Source organism: Amblyomma americanum, chromosome 2 (genome assembly GCF_052857255.1).
Source record: "Amblyomma americanum isolate KBUSLIRL-KWMA chromosome 2, ASM5285725v1, whole genome shotgun sequence".
NCBI lineage: Eukaryota > Metazoa > Arthropoda > Arachnida > Ixodida > Ixodidae > Amblyomma > Amblyomma americanum.
In genome coordinates, this window is record NC_135498.1 from 96173839 (window position 1) to 96191481 (window position 17643).

At 44.1% G+C, this 17643-nt stretch overlaps 1 protein-coding gene across 7 annotated transcripts in view; it reads right to left on the reverse strand.

The window, feature by feature from the left end:
* LOC144121641 (caspase-14-like) overlaps positions 1 to 17643 on the reverse strand; it is a 35695-nt gene that overhangs the window by 6216 nt on the left and 11836 nt on the right. For 5 of the 7 annotated variants that reach the window (XM_077654953.1, XM_077654951.1, XM_077654952.1 and 2 more), the window contains 4 exons: positions 16017 to 16209; positions 13625 to 13707; positions 11362 to 11532; positions 3686 to 3932 (listed from right to left, as the gene is read on the reverse strand). In XM_077654953.1, coding sequence (XP_077511079.1) covers positions 3686 to 3932; positions 11362 to 11532; positions 13625 to 13707; positions 16017 to 16209 — 694 coding nt within the window. The remainder of the gene's footprint in view (positions 1 to 3685; positions 3933 to 11361; positions 11533 to 13624; positions 13708 to 16016; positions 16210 to 17643) is intronic. The other 2 variants (XM_077654956.1, XM_077654958.1) reach the window with 2 other exon arrangements.

Genomic DNA, 17643 nt, shown 5'->3' on the forward strand with positions numbered 1-17643 from the left:
TCTCGGTATTGTCACGTCATTGACTGCATTGCGTTGCTACTCCCGCTAGCAGGGTCATGAGAATCGACTGACGCTATTGGTTGGAAGGGGGTCCTTTGATGGTAAAAGCATATTTTTTCTTGATTTGCATCCGAGTATAGTGTCTTGTCCAGACAAAATGTTTCATATTGCTTATTACCAGGTGTGATTGCTTGTCTAAATGCACGTTAGAACGCAGTGGTGTTGTTGGTCTGTTTACTCTGCCGTGTTTGTTATGCACCACGCCAAACCATGAAGTTTATAATTAGTAGTGTAATCGTTTTTGACCCGAAAAGTAATTGATTACATAGTAAAGGAAAAGGCAGCCATATCCCGCTTGTGCGATCCGAAGCGACTGCCTCTGTATGCTGTGTGTGGCGCTCTACCACATGAACTGGGGTTGTGGCGTTCATAAACAATTTCAAGGTTAGGCAACAAGTGCCATAGTTTCTACGACACAAAATGACACAACGCAACGGAACGAGGACGAGAAGAAACACGAAACACAGGACGGGCGCTTTATTTCCTGGCTTCTCCACGGCTGCCACACTCGTCCTGGATGGCACATCTGAGACAGTCCTTGCACAACCTGACTTGTCGCCAGTACTCAGACTTCAGGACCTTGTTGAAGCGTCGTGCGTGGCCCCAGGAAGGCGCGAGTTTACCAAATAAGGCCTGAACCTATAGCGGGATTATTCTTCTCTTGAGGCAGTACTACAACACTCTCGACTTGCAGGTGGTGACAGCAACCAGGTTGACCAGGGATATGACAGAATTGTGCATAGGTTGTTTACAGAAAAAAGAACCCAGTGTAAGGGAAATACGTTTTAAGAGGAGTCTGGTGTGGGCTAGTTGGTTCATACTTTCTACGACGCAGAATGACACAGCGCAACGCAACTAGGACGAGAAGAAACAGGAAACACATGACGGGCGCTGTCCTGTGAAACACGAAACACAGGACGGGTGCTGTCCTGTGTACCGTGTTTCTTCTCGTCCTCGTTCCGTAGCGCTTTGTCAATCTGTGTCGTAGAAAGTATGAACCAACTAGCCCACACCAGACTCCTCTTGGAATTGCCACAGGTACATTCGAAAGTGCAGTTATAGACATCCGCCGCCATAAGTATGTTCGATACAGGACCGTACATGACATGCGTAAGTCGTCTATTCAGGTGTAACCATGTACAGTACTCACGGATTGAAATAGGACATTCGGAGCGCGTGGCCGTCGCTTCATGGAACGCCGCCCGTAGACGCTCATGGAACCAAGGTGGTGCATTGTGGTATGGCGCGAGAGGGAGAACATCTACAAAGCAGAATTGTTCCTTCCAGTAGCCATGAGCCGGCCTGTGGTTTACCACATGCCTGCGTGGCACTGCAAGGCTAGCGCTCCGAATGTCCTATTTCAATCCGTGAGTACTGTACATGTGCTTGTCGCTTCATCTATTTTCGAATCAGTTACAGGTGGGGTAACAAATGATTACGATACTAATTTCTGTTCACTAGAGCACAAATGAAAACACACTTTATGCATTCGTCAGTTTCAGTACCTGCTGTTTTTCTTTACAAGCCTTGCAGTTATGTAATTCTCGTTTGGGTGGTGGCGTTGCTGTGTTGCGAACTTGAACATTTCCTGCTGTATGTACTCCCCCCCCCCCTCATGCCAAAGCATACGGGCCAAGGGGTCTGCTTGGGGGCCTGCTGTATGCTTCTTTATGCATCCTCAGCGTCTGTAACTTCTCGAAAGTGCAATGACTTTGCGTCCTCAATCCTCTCAAGCTTTGGACTGCTAAAATGTGCTAGGGAGTACCGCTAAACATCTAAGAAGCAAACACTTTGGGCTGAACACTTTTTATGCAGACGGCGCATAATTTTACGCGGTGACGTTACATGTCAGCTTGACTTTTTGAAGGACGTACTTTAGCAGCCGATAATCGTTGTTGTCTTGCGCGCGCAGAAGTGCCCATGATTTTGTAGTGTTAAAAATAATGTTTCACAATCTTGCACAGCGCATGTGTTCACTTTCACAGTCACAGTATGCTGTTGTAGTTCTCGTTTTAAAGCGAATGTTGCCAACGAAAAAAAATCAAGATAATCTTTGCTTATTTATATTGCCTCAATTCCTCAGTTAATGAACTAGAAAGAGCGGAAGTTCTCTGGTCGTCATTAGAATAGTTATCTTTCCTAACTGTAACCTTGTTACTAGACTCAAGTCTCGCGGCCATACCAACCAATGGACGCTGAAGTTCAAGAGGTTGCCGTCGTTTAAATAGACGCAGAACTAGAGGAGAAGCCTTAATATTAGAGCACTATTTCAGCATATAGTGTAATTTTTAACTTAGCTGGTGATGTGGACGTGTTTTCAATGGTTCTTCGGTCTTATGGGATTTTGAAGATTTCGAGGGAAGCTATTAAAGCTTGACGTGTCCAGTCCTCACAGATTAAAGTGTTTAGAATAGGCAACCTAGTGTTTTACGTCATATATACACAGAATCATATCCGGACATTTCACCGAGCTCTTGTATACTGCAAGATGTACACTGGTGCTCACACAAAGACTGCTCCTCGCAAGTGTGGATGACTGTGCCAATTTTCGAACTTCCCGTTGCACTAGTTAGTAAAATTAACAAAACGTGGTTCAGTTGTCCGTGTGCATACTCTTCTTTGCGGGAATAGCCTCCGATGAAAGTTCAGTTTTAGTTGGGTGCTCGTACTTTGTGTTTTATTGGCGTATTTCGTGATAAATTTGGGTGCTGCTTTTCTTTGCGGTACCAGCTATTAAAGGCTCACCGCGGATGAAGATGTAAGCTGTGTCATTTCAAGAACGTCTTTCCGTTTCGAGCCTTAGCTATAATTTGATGCAGTGAAGATCACAGAATATATGCTCGGAGCGACCTATTGTTCACGTAGGCGGAAATGGAACTGCGTGTTGCTGTAAACAACGCAAGTCTGGGCTTAAATCAGTTTGTGTGGTAATCATAGACGCCGAAAAACGATGAGGCTGTATTACTGTACGAGAATACAAATTCAAAAATATGCTGTTGAACTTCGACAGAAGCCTTAAACTAGGGGCAGCGCGCTGCAGTCCGGGCCAGTGTGAACAAAATATGTAGAGCCTGCGAGCAACGTGCAACCTGCTGCTAGTGCTTAGAGAAAGTCTGGTAGAAAAGAAATCATGTTCATTTCGAAAGGGCTTACTTCCACTGTACTCAGGGTTAACTGAGTCATTTAACACTGTATGTTAGCAACGGCAGCGGTGGCAAAGTGGTTGAACATCCGCCTCGCATGCGGCAGGGGCGGGGTTCGATCCCCAGTGCCGTCGGGTACCCACCGGTGATACAATGGGTATTAGCTTTCCCGTGGCCTGGCGCTCCGCTCATTTAGTGTGAAATGCTTGGGAAAAGGGTCTTTCACCTCACCTTGAGAAAAATAAAATGTGGATAGTTGAGAAAATATGCGTGGTCAGGGCTCAAAGACAACAAACGACATTGAAAGTTTTCGGCCTGATAAGACACCTTGTGACAGCAACAAATCTTGAGGTAATTTTTTTAGTACACGTTCTCTAATGCACGATTTCTCTTAAAGTTTGTTTGACCCATCGTTTGTTTTTCAGTGACATAGTGACGGTGACGTGAGGCCTTGATTGCTGTTTTGGATGAATAGTGCTGACCTTCACGAGTGGCTTGCAGCTGACCTTCACGAGTGGCTTGCACCAAAAACAGCTTGGGCTTCCCCTTGAGTTCAGGGCAATTCTCATTGTTGAATTGCTCGTAGACGTCGTTGTAAAGGTGCAGTGGCTCGAAGTCCACCCCGTAAATGTAATTCTCTTTACCGTGGCACATCAGCACCACAACCAGGCAGTCATCCTTTTTTTCGTCGCATTCTCCGGCTGCCCATCTCAGTAGCGTTTTCATTTCCTGCAAAACAAGATAAGCAAAAAGTAAAGTTTTTTAAATAGATTCTTTTCCCCAAACAGAATCTTTTCCCAAAAGCCTTCAAACTTTCGAGCACAAAAGCTACCCGAAGGGCTGGAATGGAAACATAATCTTTAGGAACTCTTTTTGCAAAGTAAGCGTAATTAAAGTTTTCATAGTGGAACCACAATTCCTGATTCCAACCTACACGGTGCAAATACTAATAATCCGAGACGAGCCTTTTTGAGGAAATAAGACGAATAAATAAGGACTAATAAACTCTCGTGATGTTTCATAGATAGAACTTTATGGAGGTGGTATTTTGGCTATTCCGCGTCAAAATACATGCGCTTCCGAGGAGCTCGTTCCCAAAGCAACCTCTCCAGAGCACGTAAATTATCACAATGGCCAAATTTTGTTGGAACACAGCGCCGTGAGTAACCACGTTATCGAAATACTAAAAACTGATATGGCTTTTACTTACAGTAGGCTTCACGCTTTTCAGTTTTAAGAAGCCTAACCATAGCAGTAGAAAGTTAACTGTTCAATAATAGTTAGCCAGCCTGCTAGTTAGCGCATCTTAGCTTATTCTGATGTACCTGACCCTTGAGCGTGCAATGACGAAAAAAGCTCTCTTCTAACGAGAAGAGGCTATATTTGAAAACTGTTTAAAATCTTAGGTGAAACAATCTGTATGAACGAAGCAGCATGAGGACAGGTGAAAAGATGCGCAAATTGAGTGAGGGGCCATTCCAAGAACAAGCCACTGAATTCTTTTACTTTAATGAGGCTAGGTGTAAGGATAAAGTACATTGTACGAAAGGAATTGGGCAGTTACTGATGCTTTAAACAGGTTGTCAAATAGTTTGATCAGATGTTTAAAACAAAAACGGGGCCCCACACATAAAGCAAACCATCGAAGCATTCTTTGCAATTGTGTGGCTCAAGACAAAGTATTTTTGAATTTCGCACAAAATACTGGCCTCCCGGCGCAACATCACTGCCGGCTGTTTCTGGACAGCCTACCCCCCCCCCCCCACCCGCCCCCCCCCCCCCCCCTAAGGAACTGAAGTTAATGCGTTTGGCGGTAGAATGAATATTATAATTTTATTTATTTTAAATGCTGACTTTATTATATAGACGTTGTTTGAGAAAGAGAAGCTCCCAACAAGACGGCGAACAGTGTGAATTTGCCTTCTTTTTCTTTAAACGTCAACTGAAGGGGTTTTAGAATTCGACGGGCCTAAAGGCTCTAATGTGTGAATCTCGCTCGTAAAGCGTGCAAAGTCTCTTCGTGATAACATTATGAACGGTGGCATGATCTCCGAATGAAGCCGCGTAGGCGTTCATGCTTCTCTGCAGTGCGCAGTGATGGGCAGAGGCTGCAATAATGACTTCGGATACGGGGCTCTGCGTTTACAGTAAAGGAACAGTTGTGTCAAGGGAGAAAACCAACGCCACCGACGGTGAAGGCCCCGAAGCATGGTTTGGCGGCATCGTACGATGCACGGGAGCATGTGAGCGAAGGCGGCGGACATAGTAGAGGTTTTTTTATTAAAATAATAGTAAAAAAGAAGGAAAAGATTTTGCTAGCCCCGGTATCTGAAAATCGATACTGGAGCACCTGTGCTGGGGCAGCGGAAATAAAGGATAGCAGGCAGAATGGGGAAATGAAATGAAAGAGGTGAGGGGACAGGAAGACGGCGGACATCTGAAATTTCGAAAACGATGATGTCTTAACGATTCTGCCCGCCCTTCTCTGACGATTTTAGGAAAGGCCTTAACATCGTCGTGCTTTTAATGGGCGATTACGTTACCGTTTTGAATGCTAGCGCGAAACTATTCTGGTGCTTTTTCTAGAAGCTTCATGCATTAGAGCTGCTGAATAACCTCGAATTCTCAAAAACCTATCTCAACTTCCCTTTAAGCTTTCGATGAATTCACATGAAATGGCATGTAGATGTCGGCAGCCGCTCACAGGACGGGGAGGGGCCTGTTGGATCAAGATAGTGACACCGCCTTTGGCCGCCCTCGTTTTAGTACTAAAGCACTACTTCCCGAGGTCTAACCGGCTCGTCGAGTGTATAGGAAGCTTGAGCTTGATCATGACCTTGGTGTAACAGCATTGTAACAGACCATCCAAAATTAAATAAATATGGCCGCCACTGATTTCGAACCCGCGGTGGCGCGAACAGATCAGCTGCGCTGACAACTGCACTAGGGCACTATGCTATCGCCGCAGCAGGTCACATTTCGTGTTAAACTCTAACACTTTCGGGCTGTGCATTCCACATCGTCGTTTTCATCAACTTATATGTGCGGCTCGAACAGATCAGATTAGCTTAACCTCGATCACAGCTTAACCTGAGTCCCGTATGGTCGCCAGATGCACTGACGACGCAGAAAACTAAAACAATGAGCCAAGGAGACTATAGACATGTTTTCGCAGTTTTCGCTCGTCTGCTTGCTTTTGCTTCGTTAAACCTCTACCCCTTTTTCCAGCTAGACGGTGCGCACGGTCAGCTCCTAGTTGCTTTCACGGCTTGAATATCCTCGGCTATCGACCAATATTTTTACCCGAACAACGCGGTAGGCCTTAGTTGCCCTTTTTTGGCGTTTGCGTAGAACGACGTCCTTCTATTTTGTTTTAATACTGGGCAGCGTGTTCAGAGTCCTTCGCTGCTCTTTCTGTTTGAGACCCCAGACCTCAGAAACTCGCTGTGCTAACTTGGTCTCCTTGTCACCTTCGTGCGCTGAACCTTAAAGCTTCTGACCAGCAGTGGCGGCTGAGGATGGGGAGCACCAGGACGCGGAATTGAATTCCTGCCGCAGCGGCTCCATTGTAATGTTGGCGAAATACAAAAAACATCACTGCTCTTTGCGAGGTCAGGGTACATTACGGAACCCCAGTAAGTCTGGATTATTGCAGAGACCTTACCTACAGCTTCTTTCCCACCCCATGTAACGCTTCAGGAGGTTTAACCTTACGGGGCATGTAAAGCTGTAATCGGCGGCATGTGGAAGCCTATTTCTCAACTCACGCGGTTGCACTGGACGGCCACTGTGACAATGCTCCTGGGATGAATATTTCATGGGCTCAAAAGCTCAAAAGTAAAAGGTTAGACGACAAGGAGAGAATACGAGCGCTTGCTGGTACTCAACGTTTCTGTTGCACAGTATTTAAAAAAGTACAACGAGGTAATTAAAAGGAACCGAGAATATCCATAAGGATTATACCAATTACCGATGATATCGAGAGTGGCTGCGACCGATGACTGACTGGTTCAAGCCATCGAGGGGTGAAGCTGCTATTTTTGTTCGATCGCTGTTTGAATTTCAATTTCGGCTACACTGCCGAAAGAGATGTACTCTTATGGGTGCGTTTTTGTGTGTATAACCCGCACCTTGCATTCTCAAAATGAGTTTAACTGAAGTGAGCATAAATTATTAGTGAGGTGTGGTAATTGCAGTTGCATCTATTTTGGGACTGTGAGCAATTTCACAGGTCGTGATTGCTTTACCGGTGCACAAAGACCGACTCGTTCAAAAGGAATTAGGAAATGTTGCGGAGTGTGCCGTTTTACAGAGAACCGGCCTTATGAAATGCTGCCTACGACTGGTATGAGTGCTCTCTTGAATAATGATACCCGCAAACACAGTAATAGCATGAACCACCACATTTGTAGAACAAAGCTACCATCGGCGACGTCGCGCATTAGAATCGCTGCGGGAGGACAATTTGAGCTCAGAACCTTGGACGTGCTGCCGCTGTATCAAGACTCCCTGTAAATGTTAACACTCAGTGTTTCTGCAACATTAACAAGCAGCAACAGATATTCCTACATTGACCGGTGGTGTGCCGAAAAGGACTGCGATACTCTTAAAGTTTCAATGTAACTCTCATGCCTAATATGTCTCATCGGCACCCAGTATTGCTAAAAAATATAGTGCAAAGTATTGACATGCATACGCTTTACAGACGGTAGCCTCCCTTGCACCGCATGCTTTTCACTCGGCCTGTGTTGATGTGGTACTTATAATATGCGACAGTATTAGAACCCTCATCTGGAAGAAAATATCTCTTTGGAAGGCAAATTCTCTGATTGGCTGGAACTGGAAGTGACCTCACCCAGCCGGATCATTCCAATGTCTGATCGCTTGGAGAGCGTGTAATCCAAATACTGAAGCATTCCCATTGGCTAGAGGGAGGCTACTTTACCAGACAAAAGTTATGTCAGTTCCAGGAAAGCAATGAACATAGGCTTGTGCTATTGCATTGCCGAATCGAAATGAAATTACCTGTCGCTGTTGATTTTTCAGTATGAAAACGCCAGCAGTTCAATCCTAACTGGCAGTACTGCACGCAGCGCCCTTTAAACTCCTCGCGCCAAGAAAGGCCGAAATATAATCGGCTTGCTAGCATGAATTGCTTTCGTTCCCCAAAATCATTGATCTATTCCGAACTTCTTAGCGATCTCATGACGTAACTCAGGTCGAAACAGATGCAAATTTGCTTTTAGAAGTCAGCTTTATACGAGAAAAAATATATAAAGCAAGTCCAACCGGCATGAATTCAGTTTTTCCTCAAGTGACGAGTTAGATCACTGGATTGAACATAAAAGCTTTGTTCTATTCTGTCTTTTCATACATGACTGCGCTTGCATGACAATCATCACGATAATGAGCTTAGCCACGTCGATCGTAGAAAAAACTCAACACCCTACTGCGCTCTAATTTACCCAGTCCGAGGCCAAGTGCGACCAACTTATGCCCGGAATATTACTGACCTCATCTTCGACTTGACTGTTGTTCGCACTATGCTAGGGTTGCGTTTTCTTGGAATCGATTTCGTTACCTTATTAGCAACCATCGGTTATGCGCTTTCCGCTTAAGCCCTGGTTAATAGAAATTCCTCTTGATTTCAGCATGGCTATCATTAACTCGCTTTTTTTATTTAACTTAATATTCTTTCTTTCTGACTCTTAACATCGCACCTATAATTTTCTTCTCCCTAACTCCCTGCACAGCGCTGGGTTTCACTGCTCGCTGTTTCGTTAACAGCAACGTTTCAGGCCCGCAGGATAGTACTGGAAGGTTGCGATTGCAATATATTTTTTTCATACGGGATACTGGCAAGGTCCTACTCAAGGCACAATCACACCTGCTAAATTCACTACACTTGGTTCTTATTCTCCTAGCTATCCTAGTTTCGTGGTGCGGATCTGCGAGATCCGCCTATTCTAAGTAATTGAAACTTTTATCTCTCGCAATCCTTCCAAACCTAGTCTTCGTGCTTAAGGTAAATTTAGTGTTTGGTACTGAGATCATAAGAATTGCCAAATGTAATTCTCTTTAGTTTGTTTCTGTGACGTCGTTTTGATGAATTACGTCGTTTTATGTGCACAGTTTGAAGTTTCAACATGAAAATATACAAAATTTGTGCGTAAAGTTTTGAAACTGATTTATTTCTTTTTTTCTCTAGAAATGATTCCACCAAACATATGTTGGTGCGTATGTGTAGCGCCATCTTTTCGGCCTAACCTGAGCTATTTATGTTAATTGCTGTGGAAGCCGCTAGATGGCACTACATGCAGAAAAATACGTTGTCACTAGTCGTCTGAGCGTTATACTGTGAGTGAATGTGGAGAGATGGACGTCCACCCCGAAAAGCGTGTAAACATAAAATTCTGTGTGAAGCTTCGCAAGACAGCCACAAAGACGTATGAGCCCTTCGTGACGCTTACGGCAACGAGACATTATTGCGGGCTCGAGTTTTGGAGTAGTACAATAGGCTCGTTTCGAGGAGAACGTCGGTGGAGACGACACGACACAAGGCAGAGGCGCCCTTCGACCTCACGGAAAGAAAACAACGTGGCTCGGATCAGAGAAATCTTACAGCAAGACCGCACCATAACAGACCGCATGCTATGAGATGCTCTCGACATTAGTAGCACGACATGGCACCAAATTTTGCGTGACAACTTTGTGAAACGAAAGCTGAATGCCAGACTTGCGCCGCACTCCCTAACACAGGACCAGGAGGACACGCGGGCATCAGTGAGCGCTGATTTCCTCTCCGAGGCAGAGAAGGATGCTTCATTCGTCGACAGCATCATTGCTGAAGACGAAACATGGTGTTTTCAATATGATCCTCAAACAAAGAGGCAGAGCGCCGAATGGCGGCCCACAAGCTCTCCGGCGTCGAGAAAGATGCGTGGACAGAAGACAAAACAAAGACGATGCTGATAGTTTTTTTAAACGCCAGAGGTGTCATACACCACAAGTTCGTCCCACAAGGGCAGACGGTGAACCAGGAGCTTTATATCCGCGGGCTCCAACACATGCATGATGGACTGCGACGCCATCGCCCTGGCTTATGGGGATCTAGACAATGGCACCTTCTCCACGATAACGCCAGGCAGTACACTGCTATCAACGTGAAAAAATTTGTCGCCAAGCGCAGCATTACTGTACATCCCCATCCGCCATACTCGCCTGACCTCTCCCCATGCGATTTTTGTTCTGTTCCCTGGCGTGAAGAGAACCCTAAAAGGTGGCTGGATGGGGAGCGTGGAAGCCATTCAAGACGCCACGACAAAGGAGCTCACAGTCTTGAGAAAAGAAGTTTTCTAACTTTTTCCAAGACCTCAACAAGCGTTAGAAGTTGTCTATAAACTGCAAGGAAGACTTTTTCGAAGGGGGGCTGCACAAGTGATTTCAAAGCTAAAAGAATTTTTTTAATGGACGCAGTCTCGAAACTTTACGGAGAAAGGTGGTATTATTGTATTTTAAGTCGCGTATCCGTCAAATAGGTATTGGTTGGCGTAGAGCGAAAGACGATTATACCTAGCGTGGTTGTCCAACGCAATAGCTTCATTGGCTAAGCGACGAATGACACAAGTCACGTTCTTATCGTGCTATTCTTAAGGGTTTCATATGTGAACAGGTAGCTATCCTCTTGGAAGTCCGCTGCAATTCCAGTGCACGTGACACGGCCTGAGGGAGACTAAATATTTCTCGAAGCCTTTCAGCAGGAAGACTTTTTCTCCTCAGTTTCTCTGCAACATTCGTCCTGTCGCACCGCTATTCGAATAGGCATCCTAAATGAGACAGGGTGTTCGGGTTTCTTTCATCATAAAGTAAAAAATTGCCATTAGTACGGAATTATTCAAGGCGACGTATTTTAATTTATTTTGAAATTAAGATGTAATTACACTGTTAAGAGTGGAACCAGGCAAAACTCACAAAAAATTGCACCAGTTTCAAAAGAAACTACTTCTAGTCTGTGCAAGCAGTCACTCATTCATACGCGAATTAATGACGCAGGCGTTCAGATATTTGGCATGAGCACACAGAGACGGTCAGGGTATGCATAGAAAGCAATACCATGCCGCGCGCGACCACGCCAAGAAATACAGAACTATAAGCTCACGTCAGCTTTGAGGTTGGTGGCAATGGTACACTTGAAGTGCAGAGCCAAGAAGAGCCCCCGCATCCTCCTTACGTCATCAAGGCAGCCTTCCTGCTCTTTCGGCGATCCGTTAAACAAAACGTTTCCGATGATGATGCAGTGTCCTCTTGGCCACTTCCGCATCGTGTACAACTTCATGCGTAAAAAGGTGAAAAATATTTCGCAGGTAAAATTTCAGGAAATTATGTGCTCTGTAGCTTTCCATCGCAAATATGTAAATTGTGCCCAGCATATTATGATGAAACATATGGCAGAATGGCTCGGCGACTGCGGGGCCCCACTGCTGTGCAGGTCAGTCAACGGCGCTGATGGCTGAGCTCCAACTTGAGCGAAAGCTAGAGGCAGTTTGTGCTTAACCGCGCATAGAGTTTACGGATACTGATAATGTTTTATTGAAAAAGAACCAAAACTTCTTTACTGCCATCTTTCTTTTAATAAAAAACGAAGCAGTGCAATTACCGGCAGGAAAAAGTTAAGTTCTTTTTTTCTCCACTGAAACAAATCAGCATCGTTTGCACAGTACAGGGAATTAAGTTCGATGATGGTTGCCATGGTTTGCTTGAAGGCACGATAATATTGATTTCGCTTGTATATAGCACGCTGCGAATGATGCATTTGAAAATGGATTTAAGATATCGTTCTAGAAAAACATAAGGCAGCTATAGTTTACTCTGCTTCCTGAACACTGAACATTCAGACCATGTATGATTTTACACATTATAATAACGTGGTGGGTGCATGATATAGACACAGCTGCTTATGTACAATAAATCTCATCTTAAGACATGTGATACTCGGATAGGCATGCTGCAGCTTTTATATGTGTTCATGGTAGGTTTGAAATATTGTCTAGCAACATCCTCATACATATTCGCAATTGTATCTATTCCAACTTTTCTTATTCAGTAAAACGTTATTTTCCTGATTGGACAAAATTTATTTACATATGTACAAATGTTAAGGTTACCGGATACATTGACATTCACAAGTAGACATGACGCTAAACATGTAAGGCGAACCAATTAAAGAGGTACCATAAGCAGCTTTGAGCAAGTAACAGGAATTGTTAGCGATTTAAGATGGGATAGCATACCTATTCACAAAAGAGTGAAACGGGAATTATCTGACACGAAAAAAAATGACCTTAGCGCCAGTTTGGTCTTTCCCTTGAAGCTAAGCTTATTGTGCTAATCACAGACACAATACCGAAATGCCACCACATGTCTTACCAAAGAAGCCACACCAGTCCGAAGCAAGTTAACTTCAAGCATTTGCCAGCGATAACGAGTGAAGATGCTGCTGAACCACTAGCGTTTGGTGGTAAGGTCTGTGCATTAAGCGTGGGGGTAAATTTACGTTAAACTTTATACTGCCTTATAATAGGAAACTGTTTAAAAAGTTATTTTGTCTTTGTATTTGCTGCATAGTCGTGGTTCAGAAGTATTACCGAATAGGCCCAGGTCCTAATAAAAAATTACAAAATGATAGTCCTTGTCAGGTGACACAATTCTGAAGGTTTTTTATTCTTATTGCAACACAAGAAGCTAAAAACTGATGCCGCCATCTGCATTTCTGTCCCTTTTTATGCACCCACTCCCTTTATGTCTTAATCTCGTTTTTTAAAGGGACACTGAGGAGAAATTGAAGTTGGCTTGTATCGTTAGAATAGCAGCTCCTGATCACAAAAACGCCACTCTTACTGAAAATAAAGCTCTTGTAATATAGAAAATAGCAAGAACCAAAATACAGGTGTCGCCTCCAAAGGCCAATCTCGCAAGTACAAGCGTGATGACTTCCTAGGACAAGAGGTGCCACCTTAGAGGAATTTTCCTTACTTCTTGGAACCACGAATCTCTGAGGCTGGCAAAGGAAGGTTGCGCACCGCACCGCTAGCCGTCAGAAATCACGGAGTCTGCGTTTACGTCACGTATCACGTCACTCCGTTCTGAGACGTCATAAGAGTTGCCGTGGCGTCATAAGAGTTCCCTGAGTTTGAATCAGAGCGGCGGGAAGAACTTTTTCTTCTTCGAATCCAAATTTTTTTGAAATAAATGCATCTTTCGCGCCCGGACAAGTGGCAACAAAGCCATGAAATGCCGAACTATCAGATTTTGCTAACAAAAAAAAAATGACAGAGTTCTCCTCAGTGTCCCTTTAAAATCGAGTATTTTTATTCGAGTTTTTTTTTAAATCGAGTTTTTTTTAAAATAAAGAATGAACTCACGTTAAGCCACCGGTTCCATATCTCCATTGGTGCGACACGCATGCCTAAATTGCAGACAGAACTCTTTCTCCAGCAGCTGCAACCTTCATCAACACAGCAGCGCCATGTAATACATCAAAATGCTCAGGACTAGAGAAATACAGCTGACACAAACACTATTCTGAGAAACGACTGTGAAACACATAAATGTTACCAAAACTTTCTTGCATAGGCTATTAGACAATCGGCCCCTCGGAATAGGTCATCACGCGATGAGTTGCTGCTTTGGTTTTATGCTAAGTGACAGTTAGGAAAACAAAGAACAAACTAGAACACAGATAATGATTGCAAACTTGAACACACAAAAAGCTTCTGTTGTCTATGCTGTTTGACGGAGTAAAAAAAATTAAACCAACCATCATGATTTGTGAATTTTGGGTATATTAGCGTGAACAGCTCTACATTCGTTTTCAATGCTTATGAATTTCTCTTGTCTCAAGGATTTTCATAAGGCATTACGCTAGGTGTGGGCTATAAACGCATGGAGCGAAATTCCTGCTCTGTTTGTTTTGAAGATCACCGCCTGATACTTGGGCAAGGAATACAAAAGTAACATGTTAGCCGTGCATTCAGTTTGAGGTTTCGTACTGCACACGAGCTTGCTATGCTCGCAAGAGATTGCAGTGTGACATCCCTTCTCAGCACACCTTGTCGCCGTTGAGAGGCTCTGACAGTATGTGGGAAATCTAAGTCTGGGAATCAGTGCCCATTTCATTGCCTGTCCTCGTAAGGTAAATGCACAAAGCTCGAGAAGCTCTGCTCACTGCATTCTCGATTAAATTTTGAATTAAAATAAGATGCCTTTCCTCACGGATAGATGGAAGGAACAGATTCTGTGCTGTTAAGGCCTTGAGTGACTGCGATAAAATCGCATACATAAGGGGGGCTCACATGGGGAAGGCATTAATTAGTGGTGACAAAAATTGCATGACAGTAACACACCCACCACGAGTGAGAGTGCCCTCGTCCAGAGGCCTTTTTTGCCATGCGGACGTGATGGCGGCTAAAACGTTTAGTAACACTAGGATATCTTCGTCATGGAAGAAAGGCACACATCCCATAGGTACTGTCACTCAATCATGGAACTGACGGCCATGTACAGAAATGATTTAGATAACTGTGATCCATAATGCTTGACGCACTGGTGTTTTTTCGGGACTTGCCACAGTGACATGCTATGCAAGAGTTGCAATGCAAAAAGGAGCATAACCCGACCGCTTTTGCCTTCAGAGCCATGAGTGTCAAAACGTCAGTAACGCGAGGAAGTCACTGCATCCGAACTGATTACTTTAGGAAGGTTGAGTGATTTGGAGCCTTCTGTGGCTGGAATGGAGCATAATGAATAGATATTTCCAGGTTGCGGACCAATTTATTCTTGCAGAAAACTGAATGCTGGGAAGCTAATCAACGACGACAGATTTTAAGATGTGGGCAGATAAAGGAGCCATATTTTTTCACGGCGAACCAACGCTGGCTGGCCGATTTGCGGAGGGCCACCTATCGTTGAAGCCTGTAAGGTCAGCGCTGCGGAGTAGATCTAAAGATGGCAATTCAACATGGAAAGTGTCTACAGTAAGGGGAGAGAATCCATAAACTCCTAATTGGATGGTAGTATGGCAGGGCTGCATATTCTCGTCGCGCTTGGCTAGTGACACGCGGCCGCCAAACCTGGTCTGAAATATAACTGTTTTTATTTTGTTTCAGTCGGTTCTGTGCATGCTCTGCTCTATTTAATCTAGGGGAGAAATTATTTCATGATCATAGGCAACAACTTGCTATAAGAACGTTTTTTGCATAATTCCTGTTCCTCAACATAAAGTACTTAATGCAATTGGGCATTATTCACATGAACCGGCGTTGAGCTTTCTTGAGATGCAGTCTATTTTTTATAGATAATTGTTGCTAACTATAAAGAACAAACTTCAAGATGTAAGCTGGACATTTCAATTTATCGCTGAATTTAAGTGGGGCAGTTCAGCCATAAGAAGCCTGTATGCAATTCCAAAGAAAGTCATGGTGTCCACATACAAAGGATTAGTCTTTTCGCGACCAATTTTTCAAAAGGTTTCCCAAATAACACCTTGCTTGTAATAAGCGCGGGAAGATAAACTGGAGTCTGCAGAAAAAAAAAACAGGAGTTTCATCAGAATTCGCTTCTCGGCGACTATTAGAATAGCAACACAACATAACGCAGTATAGCGCACAAAGAGCATTTAGATAGACAAGGCAGCAAATTGGTCTTTCTAATGTTGCTATTTTTCTGGAAACAACATGCACATAGAACATTTTTGCTGCAATACATCTCCTAAAGTATTTAATAGAACTCTATCTCTAACACGTGGGCAATACATACAAGGTGCTTTTCGAAAGTGGCAATGGGTCGTTTGAAGAAGAGAATCAGTATTTTCGGGTGCCTTGCATTCGAGTGGCATATGCGGGATACTCCAAGGCGCTCTGGTGTTGTTGTGGCACCAGCATTCATCCATCAAATCCAAGACAAGTCGCGAGATGGGCGCAGAAGTTCCTGTCAACTTCTGAACTAAACTCTGAAACATAAAACAATAGAAGCGCTTTAATTTGAGGCCCAAGTTATTCGCAAGATATCCTTATATCATTGATGCCTGGAAATAGCCGCTTCTTTCACTGCTATGCAGCACAAAAACAACGTATTGAGTCGGCAGTTTTGGGCGTCTGTTTTTAATTTAGAAGACTTCAATCACCCATATCGCATATTGCCATCAATATCTTGGCCGAAGCAGGATGCGTTTTCTTGGAAAAGAACTTTAACTTGGTGAAAATATTTTCGCGAATTCCCTATAAAACGGAACTATGATTACATTATTTCTAGTACAGTGCCATATCATGTCAGCCATGTAAAACTCAACTTTCCTTATGGCTGTGCATGCTATTTACTGACCCAAAGCTAGGGCAGGAGGAATAGTAGAATTTTTTAAAGACGAAACTTGGTATATGTGGGGGGATTGGGGAGGGGGAGACACAACCAAGGGATGGTTGGGCAAAGCCAATTTTAATGACCTCCATCTTAGACTCGAGAAACCGAAACTATGCCGCTACTATGTCCCCTGACATCATACCAGGGGATAAGGAGAGAATGAGAAGTGAGGGCACAACCAACTTTAATGGCCGCCATTTTAAATTCGAGAAACCGAAATTTTGCCGTCATTTCGTCCCCTCACGTCACACTGGTAGGGGTGCAAGGAATGAGATGGCACAGCCAAATTTATGGCCGCCATCTTAGATTTGAGAAACTGAAGCTATGCCGCCATTTCGTCCCCTGGCGTCATACATAGTTCCACCTCAATCCATCATATTGGACCGCGACGTCATCATTTACACTCGAGAGGTGGTTGTTTCTAAAATGTTATTGTAGACGGCGCTTGAAGTCTCAATCCGAGATGTGCTGTTTTCTAGTTGCTGTCACAGGTGGCGCTGTGATCTCAGGGACGTAGCAGACCACACGAAATCTCGAAACGTGATGAGTAGTTGGTGCCATAGATGGCGCTGTGATGTAAGGGTGGTAGCAGACCTCACGAAATCTCGAAACGTGATGGGTAAGAGCTAACGCTCTTAAAAGAAGAAATGAGCAACTAACTGCCTCACATAAGATGAACTAAGCCGAATCCTCCTGCACAGACGGCTTGAAAAGATTATCACGTCACATCGGCTATAAACTGGATGCCCAAAGAAGAGTCGCAAATACTCGATGAAAACGCTGGATGCCATGTGCAGCGCAGTGCTAGACGTGGAGTACGTAATAAATAATTGTTGCCAGAAGGGTGTTGCAGGCCTCGGCACGACCGAAAATTGAAAGTGGATGTGGGACAGAACTCTGAACGTAACGCTCGATGAACGGAACCCGCTCCTTCCAGTAATGTACATAATGTGGAACGCCAATATATTTAAACGGCATACATGGCCATTCTATTCCGGCATAGCGGAGCGGTGTTGAACCCCATGGA